Genomic DNA, 18453 nt, shown 5'->3' on the forward strand with positions numbered 1-18453 from the left:
CTGATTTGTGTGCAGTTGAAGACAGGAATGTCACTTCTTTTTTCCACACAAATAATTAGCTGCCCCACCAGTACCTTTTCCCTTCTAACTTTTCAAGTACCACTAGCAATAAAACAAGATTCCAAATATGTTTGAATCTGTTTGCATTTCTATATTGTTTGAATATAGAATATACATTATGTATATATATATTGTATTCTATATATACAATATATACAATATAACAGAGTTGTGTGTGGAAAAGGATATAAAGGTATAGTGAAAGAGGGAAATAAAAAGAATGGATGTTTAACCCAACAATTTCAGAAAACTTATACTCTAGAATGTCACAGAGACTAGTAATACACAGAACTCAGTTCTATACAGAAACAGTGCTCTAAGCAGTAAAGTAAGGCACTGTAAAAGAGAAATGAAAAAGCAGCCACAAATTATTAGCTAGACAAAGAATTAGGAATATGAATCAAATTTTACACCTAAGTGCTGAAGTATGGCACATTGGTGTCTTTGTATTATTTTGTTCCTACAATTGCTTCTTAATCATCCTGTGCCAGAAACACACACAGACATACACACAAGCACAGTTTTAAAAAATAAATAAATAAACTTAGAATATGAATTTAATGGGATTTTTTTAAAAAAATAACAAAATTCTTATGAACTAGTTATGAACTTCAGTGGCAGATATTACAAATCATCACCTGAACTTAAGCTTAATTTTACTAATTCAGATAATTACATGCCTATGTACGTTACTCCTACCCTTGTGAACTTGGCACACATTTCCTCAGCTTCCTTTATCATATTCGCTCGAAGCATATATTTTGCACATTTGGAGTTGATGAATCTATCAGCTGTGTCTAACGACTGTGCTTCGTCCATCCACTTTGCAGCTTCTCTGAGGTTACCTATATGCTACAGGAAAAGAAAACATTAAAGAAATCACAGCTTATGATCAACAGATTACGGGTACAATATAAATTTAAAACAATTTATAAAGACAAATTAGAAATCTCATACCGTTTCTGTGACATTTACACATTGATAGCTGGAATTCACATTTACCAAGGGCTGAACCAAATGGCTAATACTGATTACACAACTACTACATAACATCAATAAATTTCCTTAGGATTGTTACAGTTTTCAGAAGAATATGGTCAGGGTGCCCTAGAAGTTATTTCTACATAGAAATTCCAAGGGTTCTTAAAAGCAGCTGAATTCTTTGACCATTCAAAAAACATAATAAAGATTTTACCTTGTAAATTTTCCCTTTCATATAGAATAGCTCTATTAGGGTTGGAGTACTAGCAATAGCAGCATTAATGTAATCCAAAGCCAAAGAATATTGTCCAAGTTTATCAAAGTGCTGTGCCAGGAAATACTGAACCCAGAGCAGTGTAGTCGGTGGTTCTTTCTCTCCCTTCTCTGCAACCAGACAAATGTGGAAATTATTATGGGAAAGAAGGCAAAGTAAACCAAATGACATACTTCCTCTCCCCTCATTCATAATGAAATTAATAATAAACTATAAAAAGGGTAGCAAAAAATGGGCAAATCAACAGAAAGAGGTATGACTTCATATCAAAAAGTTTTAAAAGTAGCAGCCAAGTACAGATAGAAAAGGCTGGCTTGGCAGGCTTCTAACACCAACCCCACTCCAAAGAAACAGTGCCTAGGAAAGGACATAAATCAATCTAATTCTATGAATTCTCAGGCTGAAAGCAAAAGGTGGCATGTCCAGAAGGGTCAAAACAGGTTGAATAAGAGATTCCCTAACTACCACTGTAGGAGTTCACAAGGCAAGAACTACTAAACTGCCAGGGCTCAGCATTTTCTCTGCTCCCACATTAACTAGAGAGACCCCAAGTTGAAGGGTATAACCCACAACAGGAGGCTACATTCCAGAGAAGATGGAAATAACCCTGCCATATGGCCAAAGTCTAAGAGAGAACATACTCAAGTCCTCTAATGAAAGCAGTCACATACATGCAATCAGATGAGCCCTACTCTGTTCCTCATCCTGTACCCTCAACCCACACAGAGTAAAGAAATACCAAACTCTCAAGTGGATTTCAGAAGGGAAGACCAGAAGACATGAAGTGGCGAGTGAATGAGTGAATTTACCCATGCTACATCAGAACAAACAGAAGGTACCCTAGTTAGATGACTAAATAACATGCCAATAAAGCAAACACTATAGCATAAATTAAAATACAAATAAATTTTAAAAGGCAAATAGTCAAATGTTTATCCTGCTCCTCTTACATAAGAGGTCTAAAAAAGTTCACAGAAATGCATATATGAAAAGCTATGCATGGATTTCCAATTTCTGCACCAAAATAAACCTGTATTTTAACTGTTTTTTCTGTAAAATTTTTAAAGTCCACTTTTATGAACTGTATTTCATGTGAACCAAATATGTGACAAAGAAAAGTTCTTCATAAGAAGAATTCCTGCCAATAAATGAAGAAATGATGAGAGTGAAATAAGGTATCCAGGCAATGATCCTCAACGGCAGCTAAAATCAATGCCAGAACTTTTTATGGGGCACCTCAGGCTGACAACATCTGAACTCTGATCAATCTTAACATCAACAGACACATCCAGATGCCTCGTGCCTCCTGCTATGACATAAAAGGAGCACAGAGCAGTACCTGTGCCGTATTCAAACAGAACCTGAATCAAATCACGTCTGTAAATTCAGTCATAAGTACAAGATTTTAAATGACATCACAGAAAGCTATCAGCTAAATTCAGGATATGGACACTAAACAAGAGAATATGGATACTGAATAAGACAAAAAATAAGTAAATAAATAAATTTAAACATTGTATTTTTTTTTAAAGAATTATTATTATTATTTTAATTTGACCAGAAAGAGACACACAGACACAAAAGGCAAAGTGAGAAAGCAAGCCACCAGATCTGGGACTCGAACCCTGGTGGTCAGCCATGTTAGAATCCAGCAAGTAACCACCATGGCACTTGCCAGCCTAATAAATGGTATTTTTTTTTAAGTGGGCAGGATGCAGAATATAAGAGACATGCAGACTGGGTAAGAGTACCAGACCTGATGGCTTGCTTTTGCTCTTTCTTTCTCTTTCTGTCTCTCTCTGGTCAAATTAAGTAATAATAATAATAATCAGTAAATAAAAGAATTCTTAAGAAAAAAAACTTAATGAAAAATATCTAGGTTGAAATAACTCACAAAAACTTGTTTTTGGAAAACTGAGGAAATCTGAATATAAACTGGGTATTAGACATTGTGGTAGGAGGTTAATTTTGTGTGTCAAGGCGTTTTGGTTACATCTTCTGTTCAAGTGTTTTAAACAGATGCAAACTAAGGTACTTAGAGGTAAAATGACCTGTCTGGTTGCTTTAAAAATGCTCAAAGATGGAGCCAGCAGATGGCATAGCAGTTACACCGATGGACTCCCACATGGCCAATTGAGCTTCAAGTCCTGGAACCCGTGGCTTGAAACTAATGCCAGGCACATGTGTGTGCGTGTGTGTGTGTGTGTGCGCGCGCACATGCCCAAAATCCCAGGAGGAGAACAGAGGAGAAGGGATTTTGAGTGGCCATTCCCCTTGGGGTATGATTTCTCACTTTCCTTTTCGATGTCTTTGTCTCCCTCTCTCCAGCGAGTACACATGCCCTAAAGTAAAAACCTCTTTAAAAAGAAAAAAAAAAAAAAAAAAAAAACTCAGAGTAATGACATATAAAAGACACAGGAAGAACATAGACTAAAATTACCTTGTGCATGAATGAAATCATTCTAGAGTGTTTTCTAAATAAAGTTCCCTCAATTCACATATGTCCCTACAAATAAACAAGAAATCCAACTATACAGGTTTAAAAGCAAAAAGTTTGAGCCATGACAGTGCACACATGGGGGCGCTGCTGTCACCTAGGAAGCCCCACTTTGATCCCTGGAGAATCCAAGCCAAACACACCTTTAGTGGTGCATGCCTGTAATCCTAGCTGACTGAGATGCCAGGGCAGGAAAATCCATGTCCAGACCCTGACAAAAAAAAAAAAAAAAAAAAAAAACTGCCTCTCCCCACTCCTTTTCCTGCACTTTCCCTCATTTAAAAAAATAAAAAGAGGCAGAGAATTTAAGGATTCAGGAAAATTAGGTTTCAAGATAAACAAACTGCATGATTTTGGGCAAATCTTTCAACCTCTCAAGTCTGTTTTCTCACGTTAAAACAGCAAGTGACATGGTGATTAAGACACTGGACTCCCACTTGGGCAACTGTGGTTCGAGTCCTGAATTCAGTGGCTTGAGAATCATGCTGGGTGCATGTGCATGTGTGTCCAGAATCCCAAGAGTAGACTAAAGGAGAAGGAATATGGTGTGGCCATCCCCCCCTGGGGGAGGGTGATTTCTCACTTTCCCTCTCTCTCTCTCTTAGTCTCTCTCTCTCTTAGTCTCTCTCTGGCAAGTGCACATACCCTATGGCAAAAATTCTTAAAGGACAAACAAGAAAAAAAATTTTAACTTCTGCCCCACAGAATTATAGAAAATTGGGACCAGCAGTTGATGTAATGGCTATGTCACTGGACTCCCATGTAGTCGACTGAGGTTCGAGTCCCAGACCCAGTGGCTTAAACTCACGCTGGGCATGTGTGTGTGCTTGTCCCAGATCCTGAGAGGAGAATGGAAGAGAAGGGATTGCGGTGTGGTCATCCCCCCGGAGGGTGATTTCTCACTTTCTGTTACTCTGTCTCTCTCTGTCTTTCTGGTGAGCACACACACCCTATAGCAAAAATCTCTCAAAAAAAAAAAATTATGGAAAATTTAAATTAAATAAGAATGAAACGTTCTCTCAGTTTATTCACTAATTCAAAAACTATTTAATAGTAGCTAGTATACAGCGCACACATAATAAACATAAAATAGTATTACTGTAATTGATTTAAAATGGATTGAAATGAATATATCAATTTCCAATTCCATCTTATTTAAACTTACCATAAGGGCTAAAAAAGTCACATGTTTTAAGAGAGGCTTCATAACTAGTAACGAGTTCCTGGATTATAGAAACCTGTTAAAAAAAACATATTTTTAAAATTTAAAAATATTTTATTGGAAGTATTTTTACTTATTACAGATTAAATTAGATTTGGGAAATAATAAACAGCTTATTTCTGAAATATAAATTAACTAAACTACTAGGGTGTTCCCTCCGCCCCTAATATGAACATTTTCCTGTGCTGGGAGAGGTGATAAGAAAAAACAAACAAAAAAATACACTGCCATTTTTATTAATAGTAACACAGAACATTAATTTCTCATAAGCAGTTTGAGGTTTTTATGAACGAATTAGAAACAATAACTACAAAACTTATTTTTCTGCCAATAAATAAATCTACAGAATTTATTACTAACAGTGAATTTATTTACCTTTTGTTTCCTGTTGTTATACTGTAAAGTTATAAACCATTATACTGGGTTATTGGAAAAGTCATGACACATTTTTGCATAGAAAAATACATCACGACTTTTCTGAAGACCTAATATGAAAATTCAGAATTTCTAAAACATTACTCATTACAAACCAGTTAAGTGAAATGATTCAAGATTTGAAAAGTTTAAGTGAAATTAAAAATGACTGTTTTGGTTATTATTGTTAGCAACTCTGAGAAAAGGCAGAAAGTTGAAATTTGCACTAACTACAATGACAGACTCCACCACCCAACGTACTTTTATATGCCTACTTCTAAAATAAGGTCTGAAACAGTGGTATTTTGTGAAAAATTGAAACTTTTTATTTTCATAAAAACAAAAACATTGGGACAAACAGAGGGCATAATGGTTATGTAGCTCAACTCCCATGTAGTTGACCATGGTTCAAGTCCCAGACCTGGTGGCTGAAAACTCATGCCAGGTGCCGTGCCCAAAATCCCAAGAGGAGAATGAAGGAGAATGGACTGCGGCATGGCCATTCCCCCAGGGGATGATTTCTTGATTTCTGTCTGTCTCTCTCTGTGAGTGTACAGGCTCTATAACAAAAATCTCAAATATATATTTATGTATTTTTTTTCTTTCACTAAACCTCTTTGTACACTAAGCAAAATTCACTGAAAAGCAGACCACATGTCACGTCTTAAACAGACTCTGGTATACACGGTGACAAAAGAAATCTCTTCGCACATTTCATTTAATACAAACTGACATGATGTAATTACCTTTATTTTTTAATTCAAATTAATCTTTGCCCGACAAAGTCATAGGTTAGAGCCCATGAAGCCAGTGACCACCCACTGATACCAATAAAAATGACTAGAGTCAGCTCTGTGGCACAGTGCTTAAGCACTGTACACTGAAAGCCAGACCCCACATGCTGACCCCACAGCCAGACCCCACAATGCAAGTCTTGGCTCCAGTGGTTGGGAAACATGCCATTCTCCTGTGTATGCGTGTGCCAAATTCTGATGGGATGGAAGAATGGAAGAAAAAGAACTGCAGAGTGACTATGCCCCACTGCAAGTTTCTGTCTGTCTCTCTCTCTCTCTTTCACTCTCTCTCTCTGGGGAACACAACCTCTAGAAAAAAAATGTAAAAGTCACTCCTTAAGACATTTTTCTGATACAATATTGCAACATCTTTCCAATATGATGTCACATCACATGGCAGTGTTCTAGTAGACTGCTGATAGGGAATTAGGTGGGAATAGATACTAACAGAGGGGAGATGTTTAAGTAACAGAATAAAAAGGATGGGAAGAAATTACATACACCATGACCTTACTAAAACATGCATGTATATAACCGAGATCAGAATAGAAAATGGGTACGCAAAGACTGTTTAATTCAAAAACAGGAGACTTAAAAGTGTAATCCTCAGACAATCTTCATCATCAACATTAGCAACACCTGGTAACTTGGTAGAGTCACAAATTTGGGGACTACTTCCCAAACTGACAGCAGCAGAAACTCTGGCTCTGTATAGTTTTTTTCTATTTTTAGGTTTTTGCCATAGAGTGCATGCGCTCACCAGAGACAGAAAGCGGCAGTGAGAGGGAAAATGAGACATTACCCCCCAGGGGGGATGGCCATACTGCAATCCCTTCTCCTCCATTCTCCTCTCAGGATTTCGGGCACGCACGTACATGAGCCCAGTGCGACTATCAAGCCATCAGGTCCAAGTTTGAACTACGGTTTGCCATGTGGGAGTCTAGCACCTTCACCACACCACCTGTCAGCCCCTGTACAATTTTCTTTGACAAGCTCTGGAATTGTCATTCTGATAACAGAGCTTGAGGACTACTGATGAATATATTACAAAACATTTTCATTATAAACCCAAATTAAAGGTAACAGACATTTTTAACCTACCATGACCACCTCACCAATTTCCCTTAGAATATACATAACTTTATAAACTTCTTCCAGGTTTAGAAATTCAGTACTCAAGTTGTGCAATTTGTGGAGAAAGCTATTTTTTCACAAACTTATAATGCCATCTATTGGCAGTTTCAAAAACTGCAGCTAAACAGGTTTTTTTTTTTTTTAAGCGACTTTTGCTATAGGGCACATGAGCTCACCAGAGACAGAGAGACAGAAAGCAAGAAATCACACCCCCCCCCAGGGGGATGACCATGCAGCAATCCCTTCTCCTCCATTCTCTCAGCATTTTGAGCACGCGCACACACACAAGCCCGGCATTAGGTTTAAGTCACCAGGTCCAGGACTTGAACCACGGTTGGTCGAGTGGGAATCCAGTGATGTAACTAACCATGATGCCATCTGCTGGTCCCTAGAACAGGTTTTAAATAAATAGAGCATACCTTTCTGCATGTCCTAAGTAAAATACATTTTTAAATAAATTGTACAAAACATATACTGAAGTTACACATAATCCTTCATAAAAGTATAAACACTACTGAATAAAACAGAACTTCAGTTTCAGAACATCAAAACAAGATCAGATAAAGAAGTGGAAAAAAAGTATAACAGAAATTCACATAAAATATCCTTTTAGGGAAAAGCAAACAAAAAACAATCTGGAAAGAGCACTGGACTTGCAGATATGTCAGGCATACTTGTATCTCAAAATTTTACGTATACAATTAATTCAGTAATTATGTGAACAATTTGGTTTTCCAAACTTGTCTATATAAATTAATCTGGAGCCAGCCTTGTAACCTAGCCTAGTGGTTAAGGGTGCTGAAGCCCACATACCAACCATGGTTCAAATTGTGCTGACCTGGCAGCTTGAAAAATATACCAGGTGCATGTGCAGGCACGCACCAAATCCTAACAGGAAGCAGAAATAGAAAAGAAGGAATTGCAACGTGACCATGCCCCATTAATGGGTGCTCACTTTCACAGGTCCCATTCTTGTTCTGCCTGGCAAGCACAGATGCTTTTTGGCAAAATTTTTTAAAAGTTAATCTAGGGAACCAGCAGTTAGCGTAATGGCTATGTCGCTGGACTCCCACGTAGTCGACCGCGGTTCACGTCCCGGACCTGGTGGCTTAAAACTCACGCCGGGCGCGTGTGCGTGCGTGCCCAAGATCCTGAGAGGAGAATGGAGGAGAAGGGATTGTGGCGTGACCATCCCCCCTGGGGGGTGAGTTCTCGCTTTCTGTCTCTCTGTCTTTCTCCGTCTGTCTGGAGAGCGCACGCACCCTACAGTGAAAATCTCTCCAAAAAAAAAAAAAGTTAATCTAGAGACCAGCAGTTGGCATAATGGCTATGTCGCTGAACTCCCATGTAGTTGACTGTAGTTTGAGTCCCAGACCAAGTGGCTTAAACTCATGCCAGGTGCATGTGCGTGCGTGCCCAAGATCCCAAGAAGAGAATGGAGAAGGGATTGTGATGTGGCCATCCCCCCTGGGGGGGTGATTTCTCGCTTTCTGTCTCTCTCAGTCTTTCTGGTGAGCTCATGCGTCCAAAAGCAAAAACCTCTCCAAAAAAAAAAATAAGAATAATAATAAAAGTTAATCTAATGCGTTTCACTAAAATGTAAAGACCCGTTTCACTTAAATTTAGTTACCATTTATATCTCAATTGGGTATAATAAGAAAAATTAAAATTAATGTTTTTTTAGAGTTTTTTTTTGTTTGTTTTCTTGCTATAGGGCACATGCACTAGCTGGAGAGAGAGAAAGCAAGAAATCACCACCCCCAGGGGGGAGGGTCATACCGCGATCTTTTCTCCTCCATTCTTCTCTTGGGATTTTGGACACACATGTACACATGCCTGGCATTGAGTTTCAAGGTACTGGGAACAGGACACAAACCACAGATGACCACATAGGAGTCCAGAGCCTTAAACGCTATGCCACCTGCGGGCTCCACTAATTTTTTTTTTAAGAATTATTTTAATTAACTTTATTTATTATTATTTTCCAGTTTGATCAGAGAGAGACAGAGAAAGAGAGGGGAAGTGAGAAAGCAAGTCCCATGTCTGGGACTTGAACTGCGGTCATCCATGTGGGAGTCCAGTGCCTATAACCACCATGCCACCGGCTAGCTCCTCCCACTACACTTCAAAAAAATTTTTTTGACAAAGAGCACATGTAGTCACCAGACAAAGAAAAACCCAGATGGGTGGGTGGGGAGAAAAAATATTTCCAATGAGGCAAGGACACACCACAATCCTTTCTCCTCCATTTCTCCATCCTGTCAGAATTCTGAGCATGTACAAGCTGACAGGGCTCAGCGTCCAACCGTAGTCAGCCATGTGGGATCAACTCCCCCAACCACAAGGCCTGCCCTATAATGGTAAAATAGGATTTTACCTCTGCCGTTTTAAAATGTAAAAAGCCAATCCACTTAAGTTAAAACTTAAAGTACTACAATGGACAGCTTAAATTATACAGTCGGAATTTTTTCAGTTTGAAAAAACCACCTTCTCCTGATTTAAATACTTTCTATTAATAGTGAAATCTGGCCAAGACTTGAAGAAACTTAATCTTCACTAACAAAATCTGACCTGGGATAATACTGTGACCACTGTAGATAACCACCCCAAGTATGTTGCCTACGATAGATCACAAGATGGTTGTCATTAACTCGCCAATACTTTTTAATTTACATTTTCATTTTAACATTTTAGAAAAGGTATATTGGCACAAAGCCATGATTCTGTGCTAGTACATTTGCATAAATGAGTGACTGAATTCAGTTTAAAACATCAGGTAAACAGCACTACAAATATACCTAGATTTGGTAAAAATCCCCACCACGCCACCTACCAGCCCATTTATCCTTTTTTTTTTTTTCTTTTTTTTGGAGAGGTTTTTGCTATAGGGTGCGTGCGCTCGCCAGATAGAAAGAGACAGAGATAGAAAGTGAGAAATCATCCCCGGGGGGGATGGCCACGCCGCAATCCCTTCTCCTCCATTCTCCTCTCAGGATCTTGGGCACGCACATGCGCCCAGCATGAGTTTAAGCCACAGGTCCGGGACTCAAACCACGGTCGACTACGTGGGAGTCCAGCGACATAGTCATTACGCTAACTGCTGGTCCCCAGCCCATTTATCTTTTATATGTACTTTATACAAATAGCCTGAAGGTAAAGTTATATAATATTTTTGTATTGCAGCATTTGACTGTGACCTGTAGCATGGTCAGGTATGGAATTTTGTGTGGCATTATGCTGGTGCTCAAAAAGTTTCAGATTTTGGAGCATTTTAAAGTTTTAGATTAGGGATGCTCTCCCCTAAAGGGAAAGGAACATGTCCAACTCATGATGAGGCCACTCTCACTCTGACATCAAAATCAAATAAAGGCATCACACAAAAACTGACCAGTACCTCTTAGGAATGTAAGCACAAAAATCTCCAACAAAACACAAGCAAATTGTACCCAGTACTACACAAAAAGAATTACATACCAGCCAGGAAGCTTTATCCCAGTAACGCAAGATTAGTTTAACATCTCTGAAAACCAATTAATGTAAAATATATTGTATCAACAGAATTAACTCAAAGACCACAAGACCATTTTAATGGCATTTGACAAAATCCATCATCACCCTTTCATTCACAGGAGTTTTAAAATGCACAGTAAACTAGAAATAGAAATTTCCTTAACATCATAAAGCTTACACACACACACACACACACACACACACACACACACACACAAAGGTAACAATATTTCATGGTGAAAGACCTAATGCTTTCCCCACTGGGAGTAGAACAAGACGACCGTGTCTCCTCTCATCACTTCTATTCAATATTGTAATAGAGGTTCTACCCAGGGCAATTACTCAAGAAAGTAAAATTGGATACAGGTTGGAAGATGTACATTTTTTTATTTGCATCTTTTATGATCTTGCACACAAACTTCTAAGGAATTCAAAAAAACATATGCAACAATTTAACAGTTCAGTAAGGTGCCAGGATACAAGGTAATTATATAAAAACCAGGTGTATTTCTATACACTGGCAATCAACAAACCAAAAATAAGATTATTAGAAACAATGCATAACAGCATCTAAAAGAATAAAATACTTAAGAATAAATTTAACAAGATGTATGTATAAAAGTATATACACTGAAAACCACAAAATACAAAACATAGGTTTTTTATTTTTTAGGTTCTGCTATAGGGCATACATACTCATGAAGAAAGACACAGAGGAAAAGGTAAAGTGAGAAATCACTTCCCAGGGGAGCAATCCCTTCTCCTCCGTTCTACTCTCAAGATTTTGTGCCAACACACACATGGCCAGCACGTCCTTCAAGCTACCAGGTCCAGGACTCAAAACACTGTCAGCCATGTGGGATGCATCCACCTTAACCACCAAACTACAGGTTGGTCCCAGTACAAAACATTGTTGAATAAAATTGAAAACCTAAATATGAGGTGTCTTCTAAAAGTTCATGGAAATATTATTCCCCCCCCCCAAAAAAAATCCACATGAATTTCAAATATTTTGTACCAAATTAAACTCATAATTCCATTTTTCTACTTTTTTTTTTTTGGTGGACACTCCACGTTCGTATCTTGAAAGATTTAAATTTTGTTAAAATGAGAATAGTTCCCATATTAATCTACAGAAAGTGAGAAATTACCCCCCAGTGGTGGGGTGAAATCCCTTCTCTATTCTCCTCTTGGGAATTTGGTCATGCATGGACACATGCCTGGCAAGAGTTTTAAGTCTCTGGGTCTGGAACTTGAACCTTGGTCGACCAGTAGTCCACAACATAACTATTACACATCCTTACCAAATTCCCAACTGGTTTCTTTTTGTAAATTTTAAAGTTTAACTTAAAATGAAAATGGAAATAAAAGGAACCCTAAATGGTCAAAACAATCCTGAAAAACAACAAAGTAGGAAGACTCATGCTTCCTAACTTCAAAACTTACCCCAATACTACTGTAATCAAGACAGTATGGTACTGGCACAGGAGTATTGTACATTTTAAAATTTTCTGTATATTGGTATTTCTATGTCTTTAAAAAGTTTCTTGGCTGTTGAGAAACTGCCTCTTCTGGACCTGGCCTTTTCTTAAAAGATAAGAAGATTCCTTCATCTTAATCATCCCAGGGCCATGTGCCAAGCAATTAGAAACCACTCCCATAATACAAAAGCTGCAGAAATCACTCAAACTAACAAATCTCAAACTTAGGTAAGCTCTGCCCTGCTTTGCCCTTCGTGAGAAAACCCCAAATACAGCAATAGCTAAACATTCCTCCCCCAGTCGCGTTTCCTGCATCCTAAGCACGCTGATGTCTTCCCCACGTGGCCCGCAATGGACTGGCTAGTCTTTCTCTAGGACTTGCGGATACCAAAAACTGTTTTCCTGAGCCTCTCCAGGTTCTTTTTTGTGGCTGCACCTAATGGACTATTACATAAAAGACACGTTAAGGACACATATGTTATCAGTGGAGCAGAATTACAAGTTCACAGATGAGCGCTATTTTACTTATCTGTGACAAGTCAACCCAGAAAATTTAATGATGAAATAATGGTCTCTTTAACAAAGAGTGATAGGAAATAGACAAATGCAAAAGAATGAAGCTGGCCTCCTATCTCACACCATATACAAAAACAAACTGAAAATACATTGAAGACCTCTAAAACTCTTAGAAGTAAACATACAGGGTCAGCCTTCTAGCCTGGTGGTTAAGAGAACCAGATACCGCATGGTCAACCACAAAGTTCACGTTCTGGCTTTGCCAGGGCATGCCAAAAACTCAATGGGATGGAGAAAAAGCGACAGTACTGAAGAATGACCATGCCCCCTTGGGATACATGCTTTCTCCCTCTCCCGCTCCATATCTTACTAGCATGTAGACCCTCTAGCAATTAAAAAATAAATTCTTTTCAGGCCGGCTGGTGGCATAATGGTTAAGACAGATGATTCCCATATGTCTGACTCCATGGTTCATGTCCCAAATCAGGTGGCTTGAAAAACATGCTGAGGATGTGTGCATGTGAGATCAAAATCCCAAGAGGAGAGATGGAGAAGGGATTGCAGAATAGTTATCCCCTCTAGGGGTTGATTTCTCATTCCCTCTGACTGTCTCTTACAAGCATACATACTCTGCCGGAAATAAAAAAATCTTTTCTTACCATTGTACTGTGTCCTGAGGCAATCTCAAAAGATCATTTTGTTTTCATGCTACCAATATAGATTATGATTTATGACCTGGAAGGTTACAAAATGATCACTGTTTCAAAGTTAACCTCCTTGAAGTTCTACAAGTTACTATGGGACCAGTCACAGAGGTAACGGGGGTAGTGAGGCACCGCTACATGATACTAGAGTCTTATATAAGAAGCTCTAGGTTTGAATCCCGGGTCCACCTGAACACACCCAGGGTACTCGTGATCCTGGTTTAAAGGCAGGGAGAACTGCGGCATAATGAGACTCTGTCAGGGGTGCCCTCCATTCTCTCTCTCAATAAATAAGTGCTTTTTTATATAATTATTTTATTTAACTGTATTTATTTATTTTATTTTGACCAAAGAGGGACAGAGCAAGAGACAGAGAGAAAGTAAGAAAGCAAGCTTCCAGGTCTGGGACTCAAACTACAGTCAGCCACATGGGAGTCCAGCACCCTAAACCACCACACCACATGCTGGCCCCATTTTTTTTTTGTAAGAGAGATTTTTGCTATAGGACATGTGTACTCATCAGAGAGTGACAGAGAGACATAAAGTGAGAAATTACCCCCCAGTGGTGGGATGGAATCCCTTCTCTATTCTCCTCTTGGGATTTTGGTCATGCATGGACACATGGCCTGGCATGAGTTTTTAAGTCTCTGGGTCTGGGACTTGAACCATGGTCGACCAGTAGTCCACAACATAACTATTACACCAGCTGCCAGTCCCTCAATAAACTTTTAAAAAATGATAGAAATGTGGGCTATTCCTAACACAACAATTCAGGAAGACAAATTCCATATGGCCCAACTACAGTTCAAATTCCAATCCTGTGGCTTGAGAAACATGCCAGGCACATGTGTATCCATGTCCAAAATCCTGACAAGAGGGCAGAATGGAAAGAAAAAGGACTGTGGTATTACCATACCCACTGGGAAGGTTTTCTCTCTCTTGTAAGGGCATGCTTGCTCCCTCTGGAAAGTTAAAAGAAAAAGAAATGTTCTTAAAAAGTTAAAATTTAGGGGGCCGGCAGGTGGCATGGTGGTTAAGGTGCTGGACTCCTATAAGGCCTACCACGGAATGAGAGTCTCTGCCAGCTTGAAAATCACATCAGGCACGTGTGCATGCATGCCCAAAATCTGGAGAGGAGACTGGGGCAGAAGGGATTGTGGCACTGCCATCCCCTCGGGGGGGATTTCTTGCTTTCTGTCTCTCTGTCTCTGTCTGTCTTTCTGGTGAGTGTACACTCCCTGTAGCAAAAACCTCTACAAAAAAAAGGAAGAAAAAGAAAAACATGAATTTGAAAATGCTCTACTAAGTAATTACAAAAATATGAGACCAAAATTGTTTAAGAAGTATCTCCTATACTTGTGCATTTTTTACTCACTATACTGAAGTCAAGTAACTTCAACTCAGTTTTCTGTGGTTTAATTCAGTTCTCAAAAGCATTTAGTAAACTTTCGTATTGCTTGTGTTAAAAATAGATAGCAGTTTCCTATATAAATTAACACATTCTTAGTGCTCTCTTTAAAAATATAATTTCCAGAACCAGCAGTTGGCATAATGGCTATGTCACTTGACTCCCATCACAGTCGATCACAGTTCGAGTTCTGGACCTGGTGGCTTAAATTCATGCCGGACATGTGTACGTACGTGCCCAAGATCCTGAGAGGAGAATGGAGGAGAAGGGATTGCTACGTGGCCATCCCCCCCAGGAGGTGATTTCTTGATTTCTGTCTCCCTCTGTCTTTCTGGCGCCCTATAGCAAAAACCTCTCCAAAAAAAAAAAAATATCCAGGTTTTGGGCCAGCAGGTGACGTGGTGGTTAAGGGTACTGGACGCCCATGTGGACAACTGCAGTTTGAGTTCCGGAGGTGGTGGCTTGCTTTCTCACTTTCTCTCTCTCTCTCTTACTCTGTTCTCTGACCAAACTGAAAACAATTTAAAAAAAAAAGAATAAAGTTAAATAATTATTTAAAAAAATAACTCATTTAAAAAAATATAATTTCCATGTTCTATATAAACTATCACCAAATGTTCAACACCTTTATGATGGTAACTTTGGATCAATACAGGAAAGATTTTGTAAAAATTACAAGTCTGTGCCCTCCATGAAAATTCAAGCTCCTGAGTGTTCAGCAACAGCCTAAGTAAGAGAAACAAATCCTTTAATGGCCACTGTACCCTGTAGGTGCTGCAAGATAGCATTACAAAAGCAGTATTCTAATTCACATAGTTAAATTTTTTACTATTTCTAGTATCTTATCTCACCTATTTCACCCCTGCCAAAGAAAACGGAAGAGTTTGGCAACTGTTAAGTAACTTAAAGAAGTCGTTAGTAGGCGCTGCTCCACGTTTTTACATTACTCAGCCATTATGTCGTAAAAACTCAACAGCCTAGTCATTACAATTAAATGAAGCATACCATGGACATTAAAGAACCATAAGTTTTTTTTTTTAAATGTAAATGACACTTTTTACTAACTGGATACTAGATACTATCAGTTATTCCTTTTATTTCATGAAACCTGCTGCCACAAAAGTGTTCATCAGTTATATCTATCACTGACCTTTTCCATTTTTATTACTCTCACTTATTACTAATTTACAATTATTATGAGTCAAAGCTAAATAAATGTAGTGAGAGAAGTTTAACTAAAAATCTTTTCCTTATCCACCAGTTAATTTCAAAAACTAACTATAAGGGAAAAAAAAAACACGAGATTTTAAACCTAATATATAAGAAACAATGCCTGGAAATAAAAGCAAAATTCACTTTTCTATTCAAATGATCTTTCTAACTTAACACCAACATTTAAGTGCTAATTTTCTAATTTCATAAAACAGAAAGGTATTGGGCCAGCCTATGGCATGCAGGTTAAGGTAGTTGGAAGGTAGATACTACAGGGCCAACTGTGAGGTCTGAGTATCAGGCCAAACAGTTTGAAAATCATGCCAGGAGTGTGTGCGCGCATCGTGCATCCCCAAAATCCCGAGAGGAGAATGGTGGAGAAGAGACTGCAGTGTGGCCATCCCCCTAAGAGAGTGATTTCTCATTTTCCCTCTCTCTCTCTCCAGTGAGTACATGTGCCCTACAGCCAAGCTGGGGGAGTGGGGGAGAGAAGGGTACTATTAAACATTACTAGAATAGGCAAAATGATGAAATCGTAGCATCTTACTTACATGAAAATCTTTCTATAACAATTATGTTAGTAAAAAGACTGTAACAAAACTGAATAAATACCAAATTTTACCTTTTCTGTATTGTAATATAAAGATTTCAAAGTAGTAAACAAGGGTGGGCAGCCTTTACTGAAGTTAACCCTCAGGAATTTATCCATTAGTTCTCTAAATTTTTCACCTGGAAACAAAAGTATACTTCATTATACTCTGATACAAACAATTCTTAAAATGAATTTATGATTAAAAAAATAAAGATCCCTCAGAAATAATTATCCCCTTATCCAAATATTAAGTCCCAAGAAAGTCAGCATTATTTCCTCCTGACCAAAAAAGTATAACACCAAGTACCTCAGTTGGCAATTGTATTTTTCCTTAGATGTAGGAACAAAATATCAAGGAACAACTCAAAAGACAGGTAAACAAAATGACTATACAGCTTTAAGCAGAGTAAAAGGGAGCTTCTTTCCAGTAAATATAGCCACTAAAGTAAGTGCATCTTGCCTGATACCTCCCTGACCAGCACAGTCCTGCTGTCTATAGCTCAAATCCTGCAGACAACTCAGAAAGCCTCTGCAGCAGACTACTGGGCCCAGCACGAGGGTTAAGTACTAACCAGAAAAGCTTTTTAAAAACTAAAGCAGTATTGGGACCAGCAGTTAGCGTAATGACTATGTCGCTGGACTCCCATGTAGTCGACCGCAGTTCGAGTCCCAGACCCGGTGGCTTAAACTCACGCTGGGCGCGTGTGCGTACGTGCCCAAGATCCCGAGAGGAGAATGGAGGAGAAGGGATTGCGGCGTGGCCATCCCCCCTGGGGGGTGATTTCCTGCTTTCTGTCTCTCTGTCTCTCTATGTCTGTCTGGCGAGCGCATGCGCCCTATAGCAAAAACCTCTCAAAAAAAAAAAACTAAAGCAGTATTGGGGCCAGCAGTTAACGTAATGGCTATGTCGCTAGACTCCCACGTAGTCGCCCGCAGTTTGAGTCCCGGACTGGGTGGCTTAAACTCATGCCAGGCGCGAGTGCGTGCGTGCCCAAGATCCCAAGAAGAGAATGGAGGAGAAGGGATTGCGGCATGGCCATCCTCCCTGGGGGGTGATTTCTCACTTTCTGTCTCCCTGTCGTTCCCCGTCTGTCTGGCAAGCACACGCGCCCTATAGCTAAAACCTCTTAAAAAAAAAAAAAAAAACTAAAACAGTATTTACAAATGTTTTCCTTCATTGCCTTGTGACTAACTTCAACATTCATTCATCCTACAATCATGGACCAAGCACCTACTAAGTGCTAGGTACTGTTTTGAGTATCAGGAATATTGTAATGATTATAAGACACACAAAAAAATGTTAAATCCTGCCCTCATTGAACTTAATGCAATAGAGAATGAGCACAACAGTAAAAGTAAAGTAAACATACGTTAGACATTAGACTGAGCTGCGGGGCATTCTAACATCAGAACTAAATAAATATCCTATTTGCAACATCAAGTAAATAATTTTCCTATTATTCCTAAACGCTTACTAAAATTTTTGTCATCACCTTTTAAAGGCAGAAAATATTGAAGGGATTTTAAGTAAAAAGACATATATAAATATTTAACAGTATTTACATAAAGACAGGAATTTACCTAATCATTAAAAAGACACACAAGTCACGATTAGCCTAAAGTAAAAGATTTTGAAATGACCTCCAACAGTTTC

At 38.8% G+C, this 18453-nt stretch overlaps 1 protein-coding gene across 4 annotated transcripts in view; it reads right to left on the reverse strand.

Annotated features, from left to right (window-relative positions):
* NAA16 (N-alpha-acetyltransferase 16, NatA auxiliary subunit) overlaps nucleotides 1-18453 on the reverse strand; it is a gene marked incomplete at its 5' end in the record, with an annotated part of 66974 nt that overhangs the window by 20416 nt on the left and 28105 nt on the right. For 3 of the 4 annotated variants that reach the window (XM_014590532.2, XM_014590533.2, XM_027774583.1), the window contains 4 exon segments: nucleotides 760-912; nucleotides 1256-1425; nucleotides 4978-5050; nucleotides 16830-16936. In XM_014590532.2, coding sequence (XP_014446018.1) covers nucleotides 760-912; nucleotides 1256-1425; nucleotides 4978-5050; nucleotides 16830-16936 — 503 coding nt within the window. 4 annotated transcript variants of the gene reach the window in all.

Source organism: Tupaia chinensis, unplaced genomic scaffold, assembly GCF_000334495.1.
Source record: "Tupaia chinensis unplaced genomic scaffold, TupChi_1.0 Scaffold000458_2, whole genome shotgun sequence".
Classification (NCBI taxonomy): domain Eukaryota; kingdom Metazoa; phylum Chordata; class Mammalia; order Scandentia; family Tupaiidae; genus Tupaia; species Tupaia belangeri.